Below are 24,303 nucleotides of genomic sequence, written 5' to 3' on the forward strand. Positions count from 1 at the left end.
CGAGGATGCACACAATGAAAGAGATGGCTTCTGATAAAATAAATCAAGCCTTTCTGTCTCTCGGTGAGTGACGGATGCGAGTCAGAGTCCCTTTACTACGCTGCTACAGTGGGCTCAAAGCTTTCCCACTGCTCTTCTGAGTTCAAAAATCTCCCGTTGTCAATCCAGAGACTATTTTTGTGTGTGCTCTGGCAGGACCGATGTAGCAAGTGGAGCTCAGCAACTCCCAGGCTGTTTTTAATGGAAAATGTACCCCCAAACACAATGGTTGGCAGCCGAGGGCTGGGAACCATTTGGAGATGAAGTGGAAGGATCCCTGCGAAAGCCACTCTTTGGTATGAAATCTTTGTTCAAAGGCAGCCCCACAATCAGAGCCAGGCTTCAGGAAAGTACAAAACACAGCAGTGGGCTCCCTTGCCTCAGAAGACTACACAGGAAAGGGGGAGAGATAACAGAAGCTGGCTATTTTTTATTTCTTTGCAAGTGAAAATATCCTAAACACCCGCAGCATGTGCAGCGCGGGGAAGTTAGATGAACAGCTGCCTGGAACCAAGCACTAATTCATCCATTTTCCTCTTCGGTAATGAATATGGACAATGGGAAATCAGTAGATGCAGAAAACCCACGATTTTTATGGATTTACAGACTGATTTTCCTTACCTCATCTAGTCATTTTCCGCCTGTGCGAAGTGACAGCACAGTTGGTGTAAAATACTACCAAATCATCACAGGGATATTTTTACCCTCAGTTTCCTTCCACGGGTGCAGAAAGTGGCTACAGGTGTCAAAGGCATAGAAAACCTGTCTTTTAGGAGGGAGGAGATCCCATTCAGCAGAACTAAAAGTGAAATTAGTTTCGTTATCCCCACTGTGCTCCCTAGTGCACGAATGTGTCAGGCATTGTCTCCTGGGAGCCACGCTTCCCTCTCTACCCCTGCCCCGAATTTTTGCCACGGCAAGTGGTGTGTGCCACCTGGCACCTCTTTAGAGAAGAGCAGGAGGAACATCAGTCCCAGCTACAGTTCTGGGCTAGAAACAGCCGGTTTCTCTCACGTTTTTCACACCGTCAGAATCACACCCCACTACACATTTCTCTTGGTACATCACAGCCTTCAGCTCAAATCCGTCTGGATTAGTGATGGACTGAGCTGGGCTCGAGGGGAGATTGAATATGGAGCGAACAAACCGTGCTCTGACTCGCACAGCCCCTCCTGGATCCTAGTTGGAAGTTGTTTTTTTTTTCCTAAACACTGTGTAGGGTGAGAGAAACATCTTCGTAAAATGTGAGTGCAGCTATGAGACAACCTTCTCTTTTTAGTTAATGGCAAACTTTAAGGTCACGTTCATTACGACAAGGCAGCTATTCCCATGCGCAAACACAAAATGCCTTTGATGTTGAATGTATCAGCGGTTTCAAAATGCACCAAATCCCACAGAAGGCTGCAAGGAGAAAAGGGGAACTTCCATTTCCCACCAAACCCGAAAGGATAATGCAGAAGGCCATTAGAGGATGCACATTCGAAGAAACCACTGCTCTTCAAAAACACAAATGGACACTCGAAGGAGGCACAGCCTCAGCATCAGCTCCGGCCTCTGGGGAACACGGCCAGTTCTGCCCCAGCCTGGGTACCTCTATCCCAACCAGGCTCTGGGGTTTGGGTTAGATCCATCTTGCTGAGTAACTGGCACAGAAAGCAAGGACTGTTAGCCAAAAATCTGCTTGCCAACCTTTATCTTTGATACAGGCATTGACTGCAGCGAGTTACTCACAGAGCTACTCGAGCATCATCTAGCAGAGCCCAAACAACTCACCATTGGCCTTGCTCAGCATCATTTTTGTGCACACACACACACACAAATACCCCATCAGCAGACAAGCGACCCTCCCCAAAACTGCAGGTTTAAAATCCCCGACTTTAAAAAAAAAAAAAAAACACAGAGAAAATCCCATCACTTTTTTTTTTTTTCCTCCAGGTGAAATTAGCTACGTCTATATTTGGTATCTGGAATGCAGCGAATACTACAGTCCCCAAAAACCATGGCAACCAGAAAATCTGAGCAACACCATTATTATGATGATTATTATTTTTAAATAGTTCTTCTCACGGCTGAGACTCCTGCTTTGGTTTTTCAGATAAAGGTGAGGCGGCTGGGAGCCTCCAGCCTGGAGCGTGTCTGCTGGCTGAGCCGTGCATCATTTCAGGGCTCTGGGAGGTTTTGCACTGCCTTTCTTCAGCTTTTCCCTCAACCACTTTCAATCAAAACCTTCAGCTATCCCTCACTCACAGCCAGTATCTTCATCCGAGCATCTCCACCCTAGGAAGGAGGTTTTTTTTTCTGTCATACCCAACAATATGAGCTATTTGGACACAGACCCTTTTTTTTTTTTCCAGGTCTATATTACATTCTTTTCCCTATAATCTTTTTTCCCTTTGTCCACTTAAAAAAAAAAAAAAAAAAAAAAAAAAAAGGTGAAATGCCATCAAACAAAAGCAGAGCAACAGCTTGCTTTAAGGCTTCCTCCCAGCTGAAGGAGAGTAGCAATTTGCAGCTCTCTCCCTGCATCAAGAGTAGAGATTACTGCCATTTAAACCCACTTCCACCTTGCAATTTCCACCATTTCCTACTACTTTGCAGCCTGGACTATTAAAAACCAAGACACCAGGGCTGAGGTCTGACTTGAAGAGAAGCCCATCTCCTTCTGCTCGGGAATTACATCATATTTCAAGGCACTGCACATCTTTCTGTGGACAAAATTAAGTCCAATAAAACCAATTTCCGCTCTGACATTATTCAAACATGGCCACAATCAAATAGAGTAGAAAGCCAAATGAAAATCCCAAGCACTAAAGTGATTTCATAGATGAAGGCTGGAAAGCCTCACAGATTTGAGCCCTCCCTACCAGTGAAGGATGTCCTGCAGTACGTTATCATCCGCACGCCGCAAAACTCTGAAGTCTGGGGAGTTTTTAGCTGTACTCATCATTTTAAGTGGACTCCCTTCTTTGATGGTTTAAATCCCGCTATGTGATTATCTTCTCCTTTAATACATCACTTTTTACAATAGCAGTCCATCAACATTGGGAACAAACCCCGGCCAAAGAGATATAAGGATGAAAGACATGCACATGAGGGGCACAGCCCAAACGCAGCCTCAGTATCTACGCTGGGGGTGGCTGCAGCTCACCTTTGCTCGGGGCTGTTGCTGGAGCTAGGAGAAATACCTTTGCCTTCTGAAAGCTGCTGTACAGAAAGCTCTCAGTTACCCAATCCACACTGTTAGTTTCTGCAAAGATTTCTGATAAGCTGTCTTTAAGTGGAAAGAGAGAAAAAAAAATCTTCATATATTTGGATCCAATAAAAGTTCCCTGCGTTTTCTTTTTCCTTTAGCTCATTTCTTCACCTGTGCATCTTTTGGCCAGCTGCCTGCTGCTCTGCCCTGTCTCCTGAGGCTGCAAGAGAGTGGCAGAAGAGATTTTCTCTAAATCCTTGCTCATCTGACAGTGACTTGCAGTCCCCAAATCCAAACCCACTCACTGAGAATGCCGTCACAAGAATGCCTGGTTGCAGCTTGTCCCTGCAACCCTGACACAGCTTCAGGAAACGAAGCAGACGAGCACAGACATTTGTGCCATTTCAGTACGGGGACGCACGTTCACAACAAACATCCGAGCAGCAAATTAAACACACAACGTGCCTCCCTGCTGCCCGCCAGCCTGCGAGGCACCGAGAAGCAGTAGCTGCACTACCACCCTGAGGACACAAAGAGCAGAGCCAAGGCTGCCTCTCAGCCCTGCCTGCAAACTGCAGTGAGCATTTCCAATCCTCTTCCTTTTGTTTCTTACCTCTTCCTTATTTTTTTTTTCTTTAATTTGTTTATTTATTTATGTATTTGTTTTTGGCATGTGAACAAATGATAACTGAGAAAACCAGAGAACAAAGGGAAGATCAGGGACTGCAGGTAGCTAGATCATTATGTATCCCAGCTAGGGCAAGAGTTTAAGCCTCCAGGGCTCACTTGCCAAGTTATTTTAGAGTTATGCCAAGCGAGCTGTGCCCTCCGAAGCTGCCTGGCATAGGAACTGTTGCGAGGTGAAGCGATGAGGTTCCCAGTGCTGCAGGAGGGATGTCAGGCTGCAGGAGCCACCAAGCACACAGGCAGCTACTTAATTCAAGCACAATTACAGTCAGTAAAAGCTGCTTGTTACTTAACATCTCCCCAGCATCGGAGCTGGAGAGGTGCTGGGGCCCTCTCTGGGGGCAAAAGATTTTGGAGAAGAGGCTGGTGTTGCCACACAACCAAACGCTAACCTCACGCTGGTATTTCTAGCAAGGTGGTGGTTGGTCTTACCTCATTTTGGTGTCCTTGAAACAGGGAGGTCCCAGGTGGAGAGACCCCTCAGAAAAAGCAACCTCTATATGCAGAAACGCTCAAAGACCCAGTTTTGGTGGGTGGGAGCTCCTACCTTGCTCAGCATGCACCTCTGTTCCTCCACCCTCACTGCTCCCATAACCCACCCAGGATCTTCCCAGCACCTCCTGCACGGCTGAACACAATTAATCCTAATTAGCTATTCACACAGCTCTTTGTTTGCTCCTGTTTTGCCTTTCCTCCCCCATTTTTCTTCCTTTCCATTTCTATTGGATTTGTGCAAGACTTGTAGCTTGCAGCCAGCAGTACGAGCTACAAATGGGGCTAAAACGCTTTGTACTAATACATTTTCCCCTTCCCATGCCAATGTTCTCTTATAAAGCACAAACACACCTCTGGGAGTATACTTTCTTGATCTAATTTGTAATTGTCTGTGCAAACAAAGCAGAAGGAATATGCTAATTTCACCAGCTACTGATTGCAAGAGCTGATGCTCCTTGAGCTGTTTGTGCCATTTCTCATCACGCCAATTCTTCCGAAGAAGAAATAAATTGTCAGAAAGTGCAAAATGCTTTACCCATGTGTGCAGTTTACCACCAGCATTGTCTAGAGAGAACAACAAAGAAAAATGTATCTAAAAGTACTGTTGCTTTTTTTTTTTTTTTTCCTTTTTACGTGTGTATAGGACAGCCATAGATTTCTGTCAATACCTGCTCATTTCAGAAATATTTAATTAATTTAAACCTTAATTAAGCTGTGTCAGCAGTATCCGGCCAGCTCCACGATTGCCTTTTCTATTTTCCCCCAAAGCTGGAGCTTCTAAAGAACCAAAAAGACCACAGTACACGAAATAAATATCCACAGGGCGCCACAGTTAAAAATCACTTACTAGAGAAGCTGGATGTATTTGTGGAAGCACGAAATGCCTAATCTCACAATCAGGAGAAGGAAACATAACAATAAAACCTGCTCTCTCTACGACAAGTGATGGCTTCTTGTTTATGCCCAGCCTTTCCTGCTATTCGGAAGGAGCCACCCTTCATGAGTGATATACCACAGGGTAGGGAACGAGGGGATGGGCAACGCTTTCTCCTTCTCAATGCTGCTTTAGCTCTTGCTCTCAAGGTTGCTTCCATTTGGCCAAAAGGCAAAGCACATCTTGTAGGAGGGACAGGCTGAAAAACCCTCTGCAGAATTGGTCTCTGCTCCACCAATGCTGCCTGGTCCCCAGCTCGGCAGCCAAATTCAGCATCAGTACCGCACTTCCCAGTGCTCGTTTTAAGTCTCTGCTGCAAGCGAAGGGCTCTCAACGTATTTAGCGAGCAGGCAGAGCAGCACTGCCACGGCACTTTGGCAGAAAATTAAGCTCCTCACCATTTTACTGAAAGCAGAGAGCCGCAGAGGTGCTGTCTGCGTGACCACACGCAAGCCCTGCATCTGGGAGCTGGGCCGCGAGGCTACGCCGGGAGCAGAAATCCCCTCCTGCTAAAGGAGGCTCGGCACCTGCCGTTCTCCAGTCTTAGGCCTTCGTTTGCTCCAGTAATGAACACCTTTGCAAAAATAGCTGCAGATTAGAGAAGGAATTAACCTCCAAACAAAGGAGAAGCTTAATTAAGCATTGCGCTAAATGAAAACAGAGGGGAAGTACAGGTAAAAAAAAAAAAAAAAAAAGACATGACAGCTGCGTGGACTTAATTCCAATTTCCCCTCCTGTAGGTCATTTTACTCAGTGTAATTTCCTTTCTGTATTTGGACAAGTTTGTTACTGAGGCACTGCCCGTTAACAGAAGGGGTTTTGTCGCTTTCCATTCACTCATACGTTTTTTAATGCTTTGCATTATGAGCCCTCCATCAAAAAAGCAAAACAGATTTAAATTAGACTTTGGGAGTATGCCATTTCATAAACTTCTCCCCAAAGAGCTTCAGCTAATTAAACAAATGATTGCAAAATACTCACAGTGTCAACCCTGTCAGCTTATATGCGAAGTATCTACTCCAAGCTGCGGTTATTTAACCAAACACAATGTGGAAGAGCAACGTGCTTTAAAGATAAGCACAAACCATTGGCAATGAGGGGGTGCCCACTTTTTAAAACCATGGGTGGATTACTGGGGGACAAAGACTCTAGACATCCCTGTCCACAGCCCTTGGAGCCAGCAGGTAGAGATATTCTGGTCTGAAAAGGACAGGAACTGAAGATTTGGGTGGTCCATTTGACAGACTCGAAAAACATGAGCGATCTGTGCCACTCTCACTTTTGGGGCTGAGCTCTGTATTACTGCAGGTTAGGAGCGGTTAATGATGCTGGAGGAGAACGAGAACTCAGGATCTTTGCTGTTAGCTTGCAGAGACCTGGTGCAAAGCTGGGAAGAAGAGAGCTGGCAGGAACGGGTGCCTGGGGTGGGTAATCAGGAGAGCAAGCGTTATTTTATTACTGTGTGTACAGTTGCTGGAGGTGGTAGCTCATTTACTCCAGCAGCCAAAATTCCCACCTGTCCCAAACTAAAGCATTGGAGGAGGGATATTTTAAACCTCTCTACATGTTGTGTATAACATAACACAGGCATTTTGTCCTTCCCTTTCCAGTTCATCTTGCTTTCCTCAACTCTGAACTGTGCGACTTGCCCAACAATCCCTCTCCTCTCCTCTCCTCTCCTCTCCTCTCCTCTCCTCTCCTCTCCTCTCCTCTCCTCTCCTCTCCTCTCCTCTCCTCTCCTCTCCTCTCCTCTCCTCTCCTCTCCTCTCCTCTCCTCTCCTCTCCTCTCCTCTCCTCTCCTCGGCCACTGTCCTGCTGAAATCAGCCATGTGCAGGGCTCGCCCTGCACGGTACGCGAGCATTCGGATGAGCTCCTACCCATTCAGTCCTCCCTTTGTGGCTGCTTCATGCCTTGGCAGCACTATTAATGAGGAAACAGTTTTGAAAGGGGAAAGTCAGTTCAGAACATTCCTTTAGGAGGAATGCCAAGATCCTTCCTTGTTTATTTTCCTTGTTTTGTAAACATTTTTGTAATACTCGTCAATACAGTCTGTATAGCATATTTTTTTTAAAATACCCAGCATGGACATCGTTATCTTGCTCGTGACTTTGTCCTTTTCTTTGACTCCATACACCAAAAGCAATGCATTATGTCACCATTCTGCTTTGTGCATTGTGCTACTTGATTGTGGGCTCTTAGTGAATCAACCTAACATTAAATGAATCAGAAGGTACCTAAATCACATAACAACAGCACTGGAAATGGTCAGGAAACAGGAATTAAGGATGAATGTTCTGTTTACATGATCAAAACACATTAAGGCATGAGAAATGCTGAGAAATTCTTCACTGAAATGTCTGGTAAAAGCATTTAGTTTGCTTCTGCCAAGTTTTCTTTTAGTGGAGCTGGTTCCAGATCCCTACTGCTAAGCAAATTAAAAGTTCAGTAAATAAATTCTGCCAATTGTTTGGTTTTCTCACATTTTTCTCTTTGAATTCCTCTCAAATTCAAGCTTGCTTTTTGTCTTTAAACGTGACCTACAATCTACGGAGTATTAAATCAAAATGGTGCATTAACTTCACTTTTCCCCCCGTAACTTTATTAATGTACAAAACCCAGCCTGCATAGTTATTATCACGAAATATTAACATAATGTACCTTTTCCTTAGCAACAGCTATAGTATCTGGGGAATGCAGCCCATAATAATGCAGCTTGATCTAGAAGCACAATAAAATATAAATAAGCTTGTTACACTTCAGTGGCACACAGGATTCCATCGCAAAAGGCCTTCATGAATTTAGAAACCTTGTCTTCTTCTTACTCTCGAGCCCAGATTTTGTAAAGGAAGATTTATGGACACACATTCCTTTTTTATTCCAGAAAATGAAATGTAATTGTTTACTCAGTATTATTTTGCTGCATGTCTACTACTAAATTTGTGGGCATAACACACACACACACACATCTGTGCAAAGCAGCAGTCTGAAAGAAATAAAAGACGAAAACAGGACTTAGAGAAAAACAGCAAATCTAAAGGGGAGACTGCCAGCACAGCACCTATAATTGCGGTAATTTTTTAAAGAAGAAACACAACTAATTTTATTTTTTTTTTCCAGGAAAAATACAGCTGCAATGAAGCAAGGGATATACTTCTTACAAATTAATATGCTTCATCTAAAGTTGTCCATTCATGAGACTCCCAATGTACCAGATCTGTCAAAGGAAAAAAAGGAAGAGGTGAGAGCCTGCTTAGCCCTCACACGCAAAGGGGAAGAGGCTTTCGGGAAACTCATTTCCTTAGCTGAAGGTCAGTATATTTGGCTGCACTAAAAATATATCCAAAACACACATGTAAAGGTGTCTTCAGCTGGGTGAGAGCAACATCTTCTCTTTGCCCCATATCCAGCTCGTTCTCCCCAACCCCGAAAACTTGGCCAACAGCCCCATGGCCTGGATCGTGCCCTCATGTCCTTCTAACTCCTGTAATTACATTTGCAAACCATAATCTCCCTTCTCAAAGGCAATCAAGATCTTTTAAATACTGCTTTCCATCAATTTTCCAGGAGAATGAAAAACATTGAACTAATTTGAAGGCAATAACAAACCATTTGGATCTAGAGGATAGCGGCCCTTGTCTTCTGAGCAAATATTGCCGTTATCAGGCCAAAGTGACTTGGCTGAAAGTCTGAAATAACCAGACCTCTTAAGAGAGAGCCAAGTTACAATCTTAACAACAGGTCTATGTACTGTTTATCTGTTAATCAGTATGTAGCGTGCGTTTATTAAAACTGGGATTTCCAAAAGCACACTTGAAGAGCTGGGTACCCAATTCATGGAAATAAATTTCCCTTGGAATGGATTATAACACATCACCACAATTCCCCTGTACAGAGCGATATAAAAAGTGAAGATTCAAATTGCTTTAAGGAAATTCAAGGGCCAAAATGTTAGAAGGAATCAGACCATTGACTCTCTGGTGGAAACATCTCTTTTTTTTTTTCTCAACAATTTCTGGTTCAACCCAAAATGATTCCAAGTGTCAAATAGCGTAAAAAAAAATAAGAGGGAACAAAAAAACCCACAACTGTTTACCTTCAGAAAATCCTACTGCAGAGCTTTCTGAAGATCCACCAAACAAACATGAAAACTCCTTCCCCTTTTGACTCTGTGCTGTCAACAGCAAGCATGAACCAAACATGATTTGCTCGTATGAGGAATTGGTTGCCTTTCTAGAGAGGCACAAGTCTGATGAACTTCAATGAGATTACATCAAACGTACTGACTGACTACTAAAATACTTCTGTGCTTTATTGGAAGGCAGCCAGATACCACCAGTAAATAGCCCAGGTCTTTATCAGCTGCTTTTCCTAACTTGTCTCATATACAAACCTAGACTTGACCACAGGGTCATTTCGGATCATTTTTGTCAAGTGAATGTAGTTGGACATCATTTATGAGAGGAACTGAACCTGTTTTATTCCCAATCTAACTCCATACCATAGATTTTACTGGAATTAAAGTAAACATTACATTGCTTACATTTCTTTCGTAAGGGGAAAAGACCTTCCAAGGGAGTGATTTTCTTTAAATACATACAGTGAATTTTCTAGCAGCTTTTGTTGATGATATAAAAACTCTAAAATAACAATCACAGAAACAGAAAAATATAACGAAAAATATTTGCCAGTAGAAGATGCTATAGATGTAATGCAATATTCCACCGCTGCAAATATTTTATCATACATGCCACTCACAAATCCAAGTTATAAGTCTGGGAAGCATTAATTTTTTGTTAGGTAAACATACCATTCATTATCTAGTCTAAAATCATTTTGTGCTGTCAATGGAAAACTCTATCAGACATGAAGAAGTCATCTGCTATTATAAATGGTGTTAACTGGATCATTTTTCATCCAAATTTATACCTGATGAAGAATAAAACAAACACTACCTCTGTAGCTGCAATAGAATAAAACCCATTTTCTCATTAAGTAACTACATCAACATTGCAACGGGAGGTGGCTTCCTATCTCGACTGCTAACTAACTGTCCTCCCAGATTTAGAGTATCAATTTGTTCTCCACCAGAGTTCTCCACCACCCAAACTAGGCCATAAATTAAAAAAAACATACAATAAAAATGCATAAAAGTAATTCTGCAGTGGGACCTGTGTCTACCTGACCCTTTGAATTTGTACCTATTTGTGAACATCCACAGGTCCTGCCCTGAAAAACAGCTGGGATCTTATGTCCCACTCTAATGCAAACCCATGTTTCTGAAGGACTCCTTTAAAATAAAACATCATCCTCATATGCCCCACCTTAGATTTTCAAGTTATGATGATACACTTCATTGTATAAGTCATGGAGCACTTCTGCAAATAGGCAGCACGTGACGCAAGAAGCAAGATATTGAAAACGATGCCAATAGCATGGTTGCCCTGCTTTCCAGGGGCTACGTCCTTTGTGTCGGAGAGTTCCCCTAAGAAGTGCTATCTCACATCGTATGCCTCTTAAACTTCTTTGAATGGGCAACATGAAGGCCAGTTATGCCTCTCAATCAAACTGCTACAGACCGATACCGCTCCCTTTTAAACATCCGTATGGCTTCGGTAATCAGTGGACCTGAAATTTGATCTCTTGTATGATTTATTTGCCCTCCTCTCCCATTACACAAATATAAATATAACAGGCATTTTTCTACAGGCCTGAAATGATCCAGAATTAATACCAGATGACAAAACGGACCATGTACCAGGAGGGGAAAAGTTACGGTAAAAGCTCCTTCCCATTAATGGGGCCATTCATTCATATGGCCACTATTCCACAGGGGAGCTGGACATAAATTATGTATTTGACATCTAGTTATAGACGATTATATCTGACATAATGAAGTTATAATGGAAGGAGTTTGCACATTGTTTGGTTATTAAGTGCCCATTTCTTGTCCCTGCACCAGGTGCAATGGTGATAGGCCATACAAATCATCCAGAAGAAATGCCAAAATGGGCTCCCTTACTGATAAAGCACCACACATGTTTATTAATTTAACAGCTTGTCTTATGTCTCCCCCATCTGCTCATTTAAAACAGTTATTTGCCCTATAAATATTTCAGAAAGAGAAGTGTAGCCAAAAATTAGTCTGGCAGAAAAGGGAAAAAAAAAAAAAAAGTTTGAGAAGAGTCTCATGCTGTACGCAGCGCTGTGTTCGTTTCCACATCGAATTAGTTCCATGGCTTTTTTTCAAGCTGGTAATAGGACATTCACTTTGGATTAGTGATGCTTGAGGGTGTGCTGCCATAGCTGTCTCTGCTTTCCAGCTGTTGCCACTGTCGGATGGGGGAAAACTTGCCCTGCTGACGGCAACTGGCACAACTCAGTACAAGGGAAAATGAAGCCCTCTGTCAAAAGAATCTCCCGGGTGGACATCTCTGTCCACTTTGAACACATCAGAGTGTACCGTAGCTTAAAACAGCCTAAAAAATAACAAAATTTCAAGGCATCTTTAAATGACAGTCTGTGCTGATTTCCATAGAAAAACACTTTAAAGAAAAAAAGGTAAAAAAGCGAGTTATAATGCTTTTTTTTTCTTTCTTTCTTAAGATTTGTAGGAATAATGGAAAAGGTGTTAAACATCAGTCAGACTCTTTCTTCCCCTCGATTCCTTAAATATTTTCAAGTGGTAAATACTTTGAACAGTTCCCACCAGCATACAGGATTTAGCACTCCTCCTTGAGAGACTTTGTTTGCTCCGGTTTACTGCTAGAGAAAATGCTGTTATCTTATAAATAAACAGCAATGCCCTGAGGTGCCCCTCTGCAATGAAAACACACATTCCAAAGAAGTAAGAGCAACAGTTCAACACCACAGTAAAAAAAAGGAATCAGCGAAAGGCATTCAATTAACTCTTTCTGACTATGGATAGCTACAGGACGTAAAGCGGACCTTGCTGATCATAGCAAGCGGACAGGAGGATTGCAGGCTTGCTGCAAGGTTTCCAGAAGCTCTGGCTACCCTGGTTAGGATGCTAGCTATCCTCATTCATGCTATCTAAATGAGGAATTAATAAATGCTGAGCATGGCCCGTGTTCAAAGCAGCTGGCTGCTTCAGGGAAATCAGCGTGTTCCACAAAGATGAACATTTCAGCACAGATCTGAACCGTGAGGACAGATTTTTGAAGAGCTGTGGCTGGGACTGGGAAAAACATCACATACTTCTATCAGAGCTCACAGTCCATCACATTCACAACTCAAACAGGCTCCATACCTGGCAGCCGCATCCCTGTGGCTGCATCTACCACACTACCCCCCCAAAAAAAAACCCTCAGTCTCCACACTAAGTTGTTTGAAGACTCATCTCCAGCATAGAGGCTTTGAATGAGCAGCCCATCATGACAAAAAGCCAAGTTCAAATGAAAAAGAAACAGCAGAGGAGTCAACAAGTGGATCTGTACAGATGCGTTCAAGGTAAGGCAACTGAAAATTGACTGCACATATGGTTGTTGCAAAACCTTTCCACTGACAGTAGGTTTACAGTGAGATTACTGTGAATGGTTGCCTCTCATTCAGTTGGTGAAACACCAGTTACCTCTACGCCTCATACACCCTACTTGCCTAAAAAGCCACGTGGGACAGAGCCGATGAAAAAACACCGTGTTTTCCTCATGGAAAACCAGAGAGGCACTGTAAAGGATTCCCAAGCTACATAAATTAGGGGGACTCAAGCCAACGATGAAAAAGCCTGGAATTGGGAGGTATCTGGCCACCTTTAGTTCAGAGCAGGGCCACCAAACAACACAACTCTCCCACAGCACTGTCACCGGGGAAGGAAGGCAGAGGGGTGGGTGTTTCAGGGCCTGGCAAGCACGGGATGCGTGACTCCGTGTGTCAGCTTGAACTCATCCAGGGAGCACCATCGGGCCTCACTGCCCTGATCCCCCTTTCCCTGGGTCTGGGAAGGAGGACCGGGCTGCGCAGTAAGCCCTGCTGGGAACCGGCTGTCAGATCCTCCCAGATCGTCTGCAAAGACATCGACCCTCCATGGGTCCTCTGGGAGGAAGAAGAAAGAAGAAAAAAAAGACCCAGAATGCGTGCATTCAAAAACCTCATCTATTTTTGGTAGTAAGATTTTGCAATGCTTCTGATGTTCAGGAACAGTTGATTATTCTTCAGACTTTGCAAACGCAAAGATAAGTGACAGAGTGGGCCCAGTTTTTGAAGGAAAAATGCATGAAGGGGCACACCACTGAGTTGGAAAGACAGAAAAAGTAGCAAAACTTCTGTTTGTCTCCCTGACTCCATGCCCTATAGGATTCCCTAAAGGAAGCGATTCTGCATCTAAGGAGGCTGAACCACACAACCGAGGTTTAGAGGAGAAAAAACCAAGCCTGTACTGGGGCCAGAACAACTTCTTCACTTGAGAAATATGCACGGAAAGGTGAGAACCTCTCTCCCGAATTTGCTATGTATTTGTAGAACTGGGGACCAATAAATGGTTTTGCTTATAATTTCATATTTTGGACATACACTGACTTCAAGTATATCAATCTCCAAGACAACTCTGTCTCCTGAGATTCGACTTTGAAGGAAACCATTACAAAATGCTAGCTCAACAGGGTAGGAGAGCTTCCTGGACTGCCTAGCTGTAAAAGCCAGGCACATATTTCATGTTTAATATGATTCCACACGTACACTAAAATCTGCTTCTATAAAGCTTTATAAATAGTTTTAGTGTGTAGATTCAGTAAGTTTAATTCACTCTATTCGCTGTATTTTAGTACCTGGCAGAAACTGAGTCCAAACTCTAAATTTAATTTATTGCTGTGTATGATAATTCCATAAAATTCCTTTCTAAGCCAGAGTGTCAGAATTAGCATTTATCTCTGAAATTCCTTGCTATTGTCAGCAACCAGCGATCCATTTTTAAATGCAGGTTCAATCCTCAGCCCAGGAGAACACAACTGGTGGGTACAAGAAATGTTTGACTGGTTTGTCACGACAGACCAGTGATTCACTTCTACGGCTCATTACAACAGGGCTGCCCGAGTGAAAGGAAGAGGCTCCTGAAATACTAACAGCTAATAACTACTCGTGGAGGACACGAAATAGGGCTCACTAAGGTAAATAGATTTCTCCTCTTTCTGCATTAGCCTCAGCATCCAGCCAACAGTCCTGGCTTGCAGTATCTTCAGGACCACACGTGATGAAGCTGAAGACACAACTGTAGCCTCAGCAATGTCACAGCATTTTCCTTATTTCCAGTGGCCCAAGGTCTTGGCTACCCCTGCAATCATTCTGCATGCAGATGGTGTAAACAGTTGTGCAAAAATAACGCCACCGCATCTGGATCATCAGACGGAGAGGAGCCGTAAAAATAATGGTGAACAGTGCTTTGCATAATAGAATTAATTTTAAAACACCCTCAAATTAAAAAGGGGGTGGGGAGAAGTCAGTGTCTTGCTTCAAGCGCTGATTCAGCACCTTATTTCTATTAAGTGATTTACGGTGTCATTACTGCAGTACTATACAGAGCAGTGGCTCAGAGTAATTACCCTGTAATGTATGATGACACTAATGTACTAGTAAACTACTGGAGTTTATACTCTATTCAGAACTAGCATCAGGACTCTGAAAGGCAGGTAAAAATGCACTGCATGCATAAACAATGTGGGTAAATGTCACCAGTGATAAAATTTTTAAAAAGGAGAAGGAAGAAGCAGTTACAAATAAATCTGCCAGCTGAGAATTGCAGCTGCACAGACCCACGGCAGCACTAAATCTGTATCATTTTTAATACAGGAAGGAAAGATGTTTTTATAACCCTATCCTGGCTTCATTTCCATTTATTACAATTAAAACTTTAAGGTGGCTACCACCTTTCTTCTTTCTGCCACTGTAAGTGCAACACTGACCTGTACACGGTGTTCAGTCAGTGCTAGGGGGAACATGGAAGGGAAATGAAGGGCATGAGAATGATTATTGGCATAAACTCACTTTTTTTATTTTTAAAGTACCAGCTACTGGAACTGTGGTGAATCAACAATAGCTTCAGAATAGAGGTGTTTTTTTGCCCTCTCTGTTTAAAATAGCCCTCGTGGTTATGAGATAAGGCCTAGAACATAACCTGAGTGTGTGTTCCATGGTGTCAGGAAATGTAGCCAAACAAGCAAACAAAAAAATCTCATCACCTTCATACACTTAGAAAAAAATAATCATGATTTTTAGTACACCCTAGTAGATTTGGGGTGCTGAGGCTGGAAACGAGTCAGCAGATGCATAAAGAGATGTACATGCCCCTGGGCCGAAAGAAAGCCTTGCTCTTCCCTGTGAGACAGTACCAATTGCCACATTTTTAAGACTCCCCACAGTCACCAGCTAATGGATTGATGTCTTCAGAGCCGACTGCCTCCCTGGCCTTCTCCTGTTAAATTATACAAGGGATTCAAGTCCTTCTTCCAGTATGTGGCAGCACTAATATCACTCCTTCCACTCTAAGCAGTCCTTTCTTTAAGATGTCTCAGCTGGAGTGGGGGATGCCCCACTGAAAGCAGCTAATGCAGCCATTTATGTTGGATAAACTCTATTTCACCTTCTCTTCAAGTGCTGCAACTGTTCTGCCTGACACACTTTGCCCTGTTCCTGGTGGCAGGAGCATCCGTCTCACAGAGGTAGCTATGCCCTTGTGAACGGCAGGCTACTAAAAATTTTTGTTAGTCTTTAGCTCTTTTACCTTGGAGAAAGCAAGGCACGGCATCATCTTTGCTGCTGTTTCATCGTCCTTGAGTCTTTCACAGACTGCTTCAGACCCCGCAGCAAAGATTTACATTGACCTATTCTAAGTAAGCTCTGAATCATCACATTCAACCACAAAAAAGTTTTTAGTGAGAAGGTGCTGGATGTCCCACCTGTTTCTGCATCACTGAAGTGCTCTGCTAGAAAATTTAAAGCAAATTTTTTAAAGCAAATTTTATCACAAACCTGGAGGTTTTCCAAGTGGCTTGGAAGTTGACAATCTCAAGTGCACGTGTTGAATCTCAGGGTAACTCACCCCAAGTTGAATGGAGGTGGTGGACTGCCAGGAGATTGTGTATGACCAGCCTCACTCGTGACAAGCCCAGCTTTGGAGAGAGGACTGTGAATCTGGCAACCTCATGCCCAAGCTCTGCCACCCAGCACATGGTTCTACCCAGATTAATCTCACTATACGCATCTTCACGTGGCAGTATGAATGCATACTCAGGGTCCAAGCCTGTTTTCCCCAGGCCACGGGGCAAACAGTGAGGGTTCATCACTCCACAGACAGCTGAAGATCCTTCAGATCAGACTGGGAGATCAAAGGCTCACATTCACACCACTTGATTTTCACCACTTAGCAGAGGCACCTGTGCAGGGCTTCTGTGGATTCAGTGCACATATATTAGCTGCTAGCATTGCTCCCAAGGGCAATCAAGTGACTTAGAACTGGAATCAACCTCTGCAGTGGACACGTCTCTCTACCAACTCGAGAAAAAACCTTAAGCAATGTCAATGTGAATTGAATCCAGACTCAAACCGCTGCACAACTCCTTTTGTGCCTTCAGTCGCCTGAAGGCAGCTGAAATCTGCTTTTCTACATCCTGCCACCAGCCCCCTTTCCCTGTGCAATACCATTAGGAAGGAAATGAGAAAGGCAGAGGGCAGGAGCTAAAGTACACATCTCCCTGCAGAAGTAAAGTAGTGAGGAGAGCAACGTGGCTTGTGAAACAGATGGCATATTTAGAGCTACATAATGCGGCACATGGGACATGGTCTTCTCTCATACAACTGTCCCAGAGGAATTAATTTGTTCCCGAGAGTGTCCTTGGATGGAGCATGGTAACTTTGCCGTGGAGGCTCTATGAACAAATGAATGAAATACGCTCGTGTCTATGGCTCTTTGGCGATGCATGTGCATGGAGACTGCTTCACTGACTCACCCTTGGATGGCGGTCGCTCCAGATCCGAATCGAGGTGGATCGGTGGGGCAATATAGGAAACTTGCCCGTGGTGAGCCTGCCCTGTGGACAAATAAGTGTTTTAGTGGCACTGTTTCCTGCAGAGGTCTACCAGGGCTATAATTCAACAGACAATATTTTTATGGCATGGGACTCTGAATAGGTTTGCAAGTAGTTTTTCCAATGCATGTTTTTCACGTTCGTTGACATTCAGAACAAAGATGAACTTCCATTTTGTGGAAAGTGATCATTTTTTGTGATCAAAAGTTGAAAACACTCCAATTTCTTTTGCTTTTTCCTTGCAGATACGGGTAGCTATTCAGAACTGAAGTTGTACCTGCTTCACCACTACCATGTACATTTTGCACAGCGTTCTCTTAAGAGGCCATATGCCACAGAAGACAAGCAAATTCACTCAAGCCCATTCAATCTGTTAATCTTACTCTAAGAGGGAAGCAAATACTTCTGTATCGCAACAATTTGTGAAGGACGTATGGCATGAAGTATAACTGCATCTGTTTGTCCCACCTGCAGGTACGGGTTTGTGGAGCTTGGCATTGCTTTCACCTGAGTGGAAGTTTTTCAGTTCCCAACACTGCTGTGCAGTTTCCCAGTTGCTAAAGACCCAATTCTTCTCCAGTAATTTGGAGGTGACTATATCAAGAAACTTTTATTTATAATAAAAACATGTTGCTGTAATTCATCTATTTACTGTAACAATTTACAGGGTTATTAATCTCTTTTTCTAAACACGGAAAGTTAATGACACATAGATTACGATAACAGCTAGAGTAACCTTCCTGTTTCAAGTAATATTCGTGCTGCAATAAAAGCAGTTGATTCCTCTTATGAGGCACATTCCAAATAATTAATACGGCTCCCTGTTGACACTTGCTGTTGTTGCTCCAAGCCATTTCCAAGCTAGCGTCACAGGCAGTGGAGCAGTGGTACAGTGTTCAGGCTTCTTTGTAATGACATCCAGGAATACCACGAGCACAGTATGCTGGTGCACATAATATGTTGAAAGCATCTCCTCAAGGGGATAAAATATTAATGGCAAAGGGGAGAAAAAAAAAAAACAGAAGTGTGTCTGAATGGACGGGATATATTTACTGCTTTACACTGAGCCTGACTTAGATAATTTGCATTATTAGTAGCCATTACAACAACTGGACGCTATTCAGGTTTAAAATCTACTGACACATCATAAATTCTGTCTTTGCTTTTAAGTGCTTTAACATGGGAAACCTGCTTCAGGCAAACCCATATCTAATAACGAGTTAACTCTGATTTCCCCTTCTTGTTTACATGTTAAAAATCCATTTGATGTCATTACTGAATGCAAGTTATCATCTAATAGCTGCTCAGTTCTGCAGTGGAAATAGGTAGATGGTCTCCTCTCACTCCAAGCTGCTCAATGAGCAGAATCGGTGCCCTTCTAACTATGGGACAGGCTCCCCATTTGCTGCATCACAGATACCACTGGAATGCAAAACAGCTGAGGTTGGAAGGGACTTCTGGAAATTGCAGTTTGTGCCCATTGTTTCTTCTCCTGTCACCGGATGCCTCTGAGATGAACATGGTTTTATATTCTTTATTCCCTATCACCCCACTCCCATCATGTACTTATGTACATCGATAACATTCCCCTGGACCGTGTCTTCTCCAAGCAGAACAGCTCCAGCTCTCTCAGCTTCTCCCCACAGATCTTCAGTCATCTCTGTGGCCCTTTACTGGACTGGCTCCAGTAAGTCATAGAATCACAGAATCATTATGGTTGGAAAAGCCCTCCAAGATCATCTGGTCCAACCATCGCCCTACTATCGCCCAATGTCGCCCACTAAACCATATCCCTAAGCACCATGGCCAACTTCTTTAATACCCCCAGGGATAGTGACTCCACCACCTCCCTGGGCAACCCGTCCCAGTGCCTGACTGCTCCTTCTGAGGAGAAATGTCTCCTCATTTCCAACCTGAACTTTCCCTGCTGCAACTTGAGGCCATTCTCTCTATTTCTATCACTGGTTATCTGGGAGAAGAGGCTGACCCCCAGCTCCCCACACCTTCCTTTCACATAGCTGCAGAGAGCAATAAGGTCTCCCCTGAGCCTCCTTTTCTCCAGACTGAACAACCCCAGTTCCCTCAGCTGCTCCTCCCTGTCTCTCTTCTGCTACTAAGCCCAGAAAGAGACTCAGCACCCACATGTAGCCTCACCAATACTGAGCAATACTTAATCTGCAGGCAATGCTCTGCCTAATGCAGCCCAGGACACTGGTACCCTTTTTGCCCCTTGGGCACATTTCTAGAACATTGCTAGTGATCCAAACCAGAAAAAAATAAAGAATAATTCCGCAAGTTTGGAGGGCTAGGCTGGAGTAAAGATACACACGCAGTATAAAAGACTACAGAACATCTGTAAGTTTAGACATTCATTATGATTCAGTAATAACTAAGGAAGTTTATGAATGTTTTATAAAAGCTTTTACCTAATATGGAGGAAGCGGTAGCATCAAATGATTACATGTGATAAATGAAACAAGTTGCAGAAAGCTTTTATCTACTTGCTGCTGATAAAAAACACTCTGATCCCAAAAATATCAAACTTGACTCCTGTTAGACTGTATATTTCTCACAATATTAATAAATCAAATTTTGGGTTTTAATACTCTCTATAAAAAAGCAATGCATACAATTGCTGTACTTCATTTTCTGGGCACGAATGCCAACTTAGTTTCCCTTCAGACTCATTATAGCTTTTCCCTAAGAGAAAAAAAAGCTCTCCACTGTTATCTATGGCCACAAATACATGCTCAGGTTCAAGATCCTTTGCAAACCTTCTTGTTAATCAACAGAAACATATATTTTTTCTTTGATTTCACTATTACTTGCAATAGCTACACACCTGAGTGGGTGGAGGGAAGGGAGGCAAGGCAGGGAGGCTGGAGGAAGCCCCAGCAATGAGACCACTGCACAAGTACACAGAGGGAACTGAGTCAGGCAATCAAACCTGAGTATCAGAGTATGGTTCTTCTGTCTTTAGCAGTATTAAAAGTTTTACTAATGACTCCATTAAAACCCTCAGCTTTGTCCAGTGAAACCACACAAGATTTTGAGGCTGATACCACTGATGCAGCTCAAGACAGACTGACAGGACAGGTTTGCCAAATGATGCCAACCCCTGTCCATTTCATATGAGTTTAGCAGTTCTAGGTGTTTACTTCAAGCCTCAGCTTTAGGACTGAGTGACCCCAGACAAGCTCCCCTTTCCAGTTCCAGCTACCACAAACACTTGGAAAGGGGAATGAGAAAATATTTTCTTTTTATAAAAAGAGGTGGGGGGGAGAAGGCGGGCAGAAACTCTCAACATCTCCCTCTCCAAATCGCCCAGTCCTTCTGGTGTTTGCACGTGTTTGGTCTGTGCTGCCAACCTCACAGCACCGGGAGGTGGGACGTGGGCCTCCATTGCCCACGTAACCATCTCTCAGTGTATCAAGCTTTGATGTACACCTGCACATCTATTGCTCCACCTCCACAAACCTATTCGATCGAGTCTTCAAGAGCGTGAAGAGCTGCCCACAAGCTAACCAACACTGGGCTGTTGTTCAGGTACCCAGCCCTATGGGAGAGGCACTGGCTGGCGTCAGGCCCTCCCCAAATTTTACTGAACACTCTAAAAATAACTGCACCTCTTTAAATAAGTGACCCACTTTTTAGACATTAAAAAAAAAAAAAAAAAAAAGAGAAAAAAAGCCTGTTTCTAACAAAATACCAAAGGTCAAGATGTCTCCGTTTCTGATGGAAAGTTGGGCATGCCTTGTATTATAACAGCTTGCACGGCCCTCTCCAAATCCCACTCTGACTATAACCATCTGGTGTTTCTGCAGCCGGCTCTCAGGTAAAAAAGTAAACAGCAATCAAATGTAATCATCAAAGTAATGCGTGATGAAGTTGCCAATTTTGTATCTAATCACTTCAGTCGGGCTCCGCTTCCCTCACTCCTCTTGCTCTCGAGGCCCAGCCACCGCCATGGCGGCGGCCTCCTCAGGAAGGCGGGCACCGAGGGCTGAGTGCTACAACGGTTCAGTCCCTGTCTGCTGTTGTTTTTTTTTTTCTCTTTTTTTCTGTGTATCATGCTGTAAGGATTCAAGCCTGGCCAGTGCTGCATAAACATCACAACCACCTTCTTTGCCAGCAGCTTCGTGCTCTCACCCGCACGTCAAGTCAGTCAGCAAACCCCGGCTCCACTCCCTCCCACTGCGGCACAGACCCTCAGGCAAAGCAGAGCAAACACCCAATTTGACGTGGGCAGCCACAAACGCCCTGCCTTCCTTCTTTCCACCTACATTGCCTCCCTCAGCAAGGATAGGGAGCAACCACAGCAGGCAGGACAAATGCACGTGCTGTGGCAACGGGATGTTTGGTAGCTGCAGTTTAGGGAAAGAATCATAGAATCACAAAAGCTTGGAAAAGCCCTCCAAGATCATCTGGTCCAACCATCACCCTACCACCAATATCACCCACTAAACCATGTCCTCAAGCACCACATCCAACCTCTTCTTGAACACCCCCAGGGATGGTGACTCCACCACCTCCCTGGGCAACCCGTCCCAGTGCCTGACTGCTCTTGCTGAGCAGAAATGTCTCCTCATTTCCAGCCTGAACTTCCCGTGGCACAACTTGAGGCCATTCCCTCTATTTCTATCACTGGTTATCTGTGAGAAGAGGCTGACCCCCAGCTCCCCACACCTTCCTTTCAGGTAGCTGCAGAGAGCAATGAGGTCTCCCCTGAGCCTCCTCTCCTCCAGACTGAACAACCCCAGCTCCCTCAGCTGCTCCTCACAGGAGTTGTGCTCCAGAAGTATAGACATGGCCTGGAAAGTCCACCTGGTGCCATGGCCTCCCTCAGGAAAAGGAAACAGAGGAGATGTTTGTGGATTAGAAGGAGCACCTGGCTTTTCAGGTCTTATACATGAGAGATGCAGCACATCTTAAAAAGCCAGTAACTTACAAGAAAAGAGATGGCATTTTGTGAGGACTGTGGGAAACGTAAGAGCATGCATGGCTTGAGGGATTTTTTTTTAAGGGATCTGAATGCTTACAGACACAAAATAAACATTGACACATCTTCAAAAATCTGGCCTTAAATAATTTAGCCTACAGATTTTTGTGATAAAATTACAAAAGAAAATCTGCAAATGCATGAACAAAAAAAAAAAATAAATAGCAATAGAGCAGTCTCATCCAGTTATCTATTAAAAACTCTTCCCCTTGGTTGTTTTTGGAAACATAGCCACCACTTGTAGCATGTAACAGTGCAGAACTCCCTTCTGACCCTATTCCAAGTTTCCAGTGCCTGGTTATCTCAATGTTATCTCTACTGTCCCCATCCAGGGGAGATCACTGCAACACATTTCTTTGCTGTCATGTCAGACTGTATCACTTGCTTGTTTTTCTACCCATTTTCCATCCTGTTTTGGTATATTTTCTCCTTCTACTGACTCCCTTCTGTTCTTGAGATCCTTCTTAGACAGTCTAGCTAGCATTTCACCCAGATCATTTAATGTTGTGCCTGTACCTCTCACAACTCACTGCTCCCTTGCACTGCCTCTCCTATGCCCCTTGCTTTCAGCACCTCTGAATACAGCCACCTCTGTGGACTGAACTCTTCATTCTGTTTATCCATCCACTAACGAGTAAGTTAATAACCGTGAAACTGCACATCGATTCCTGAGACTTTGATTTCAGTTCTTCACCTCATTTTTTTTAATAATAATGGGATGGGCACACACCACTTAACATACATATCCTAAGAAAAAGTCTCAGAAAAGATACCAGCAATTTTAATAAAATCATTACATATAAAGTTTAATTTACATGCTACAGCTCCCTCCTTCCCACCTGCTCCTCTCCCCCTCCAGTTGAACATTTCCATTTTCAAAAGCAATCTAGTTTGTCTGGTGTGATTGATCTGATCTGTAAAAAACAACATCACTTTTTGACCACATTTCTGTAATCCTCTGTTAACAGGATTTTTTTTTTAAATTTAATTTATAATCTAGATGAAGACTACATTCACTTTGTTGGATTGCAATTTCCAGGATCATCACTCTCGTTCTCTTTAATTTCCAAAATTAGTACATTTTTCTTGTCATTTTTTCTCCAGTCATGGGTCTTTTTGAACTGCATAATATGTATGCATATATAAAAACATATGGAAAGAGAAATTAAAGAGCTGGTAGGTTTGCTAACAAACTCTTCTGACATGCCATTAAACAAATTTCATTCAGACCTATTACTCTGCATATATTCAGGCTTCTCCCAGCAGCCTTTTTACTGCCTTTCATCAATGACTATCTTTGCAAAACATCATTTCCTCACTGCCCACCCTTTTCCATTTTGCATTAAAAGCTTTCTTTTTAAATAAAGCTTTTATAAAGCCATTCCCTACCTCAGAAATGTCAGAGTTAGCACTGATTCTGTCCACCGCTTCATTTATTCACGGACTTTTATGGGGTTGCTCTCTTTCATCTGTACATCTCTCTTTCATCTTTCATTGCCCTTTTAAATCCTTAAGGTTGTTGTAACTCATCTACTCCCTCTTCTTCCCTCTCTCCCAGGATTATTTCTTCGTCCTCCCCTTGAAGCCTTGCACACTTCCGAATACAAGAAAACTTCTTTTCCAAAGAGTGCTCTCTGAGTACATTAGCTCTGCTCATTTGCCATTTTACCTCTTTTATTTCATACTAGGAGTGATTGGAAGCTTAAAGCAACCGCAAAGGGAAAAGTATGGTATCCGTGAGCAAAGCTGTGTCCAGGTGCAATGCCTGTGGGAAGGGCAGGACTGCTAGAAGCAGCTCTGAAACGAGGAGGATGGGTTCCATGGCACCATGGTCATAGGGTGGGCAGCCTGTTTGGGCACATGAAATCTGCTTTGATACATGAATTTCACTGCTCTGCCTTCCAAAGACAGGAAAACCCATGA

General features: G+C 43.4%; 1 protein-coding gene across 6 annotated transcripts in view; it reads right to left on the minus strand.

Annotated features, from left to right (window-relative positions):
- ADGRL3 (adhesion G protein-coupled receptor L3) overlaps positions 1–24,303 on the minus strand; it is a 512,834-nt gene that overhangs the window by 116,915 nt on the left and 371,616 nt on the right. For all 6 annotated transcript variants that reach the window (XM_068681641.1, XM_068681639.1, XM_068681640.1 and 3 more), the window contains one exon: positions 17,304–17,384. In XM_068681641.1, coding sequence (XP_068537742.1) covers positions 17,304–17,384 — 81 coding nt within the window. The remainder of the gene's footprint in view (positions 1–17,303; positions 17,385–24,303) is intronic.

Source organism: Anas acuta, chromosome 4 (assembly GCF_963932015.1).
Source record: "Anas acuta chromosome 4, bAnaAcu1.1, whole genome shotgun sequence".
NCBI classification, from domain to species: Eukaryota; Metazoa; Chordata; class Aves; order Anseriformes; family Anatidae; genus Anas; species Anas acuta.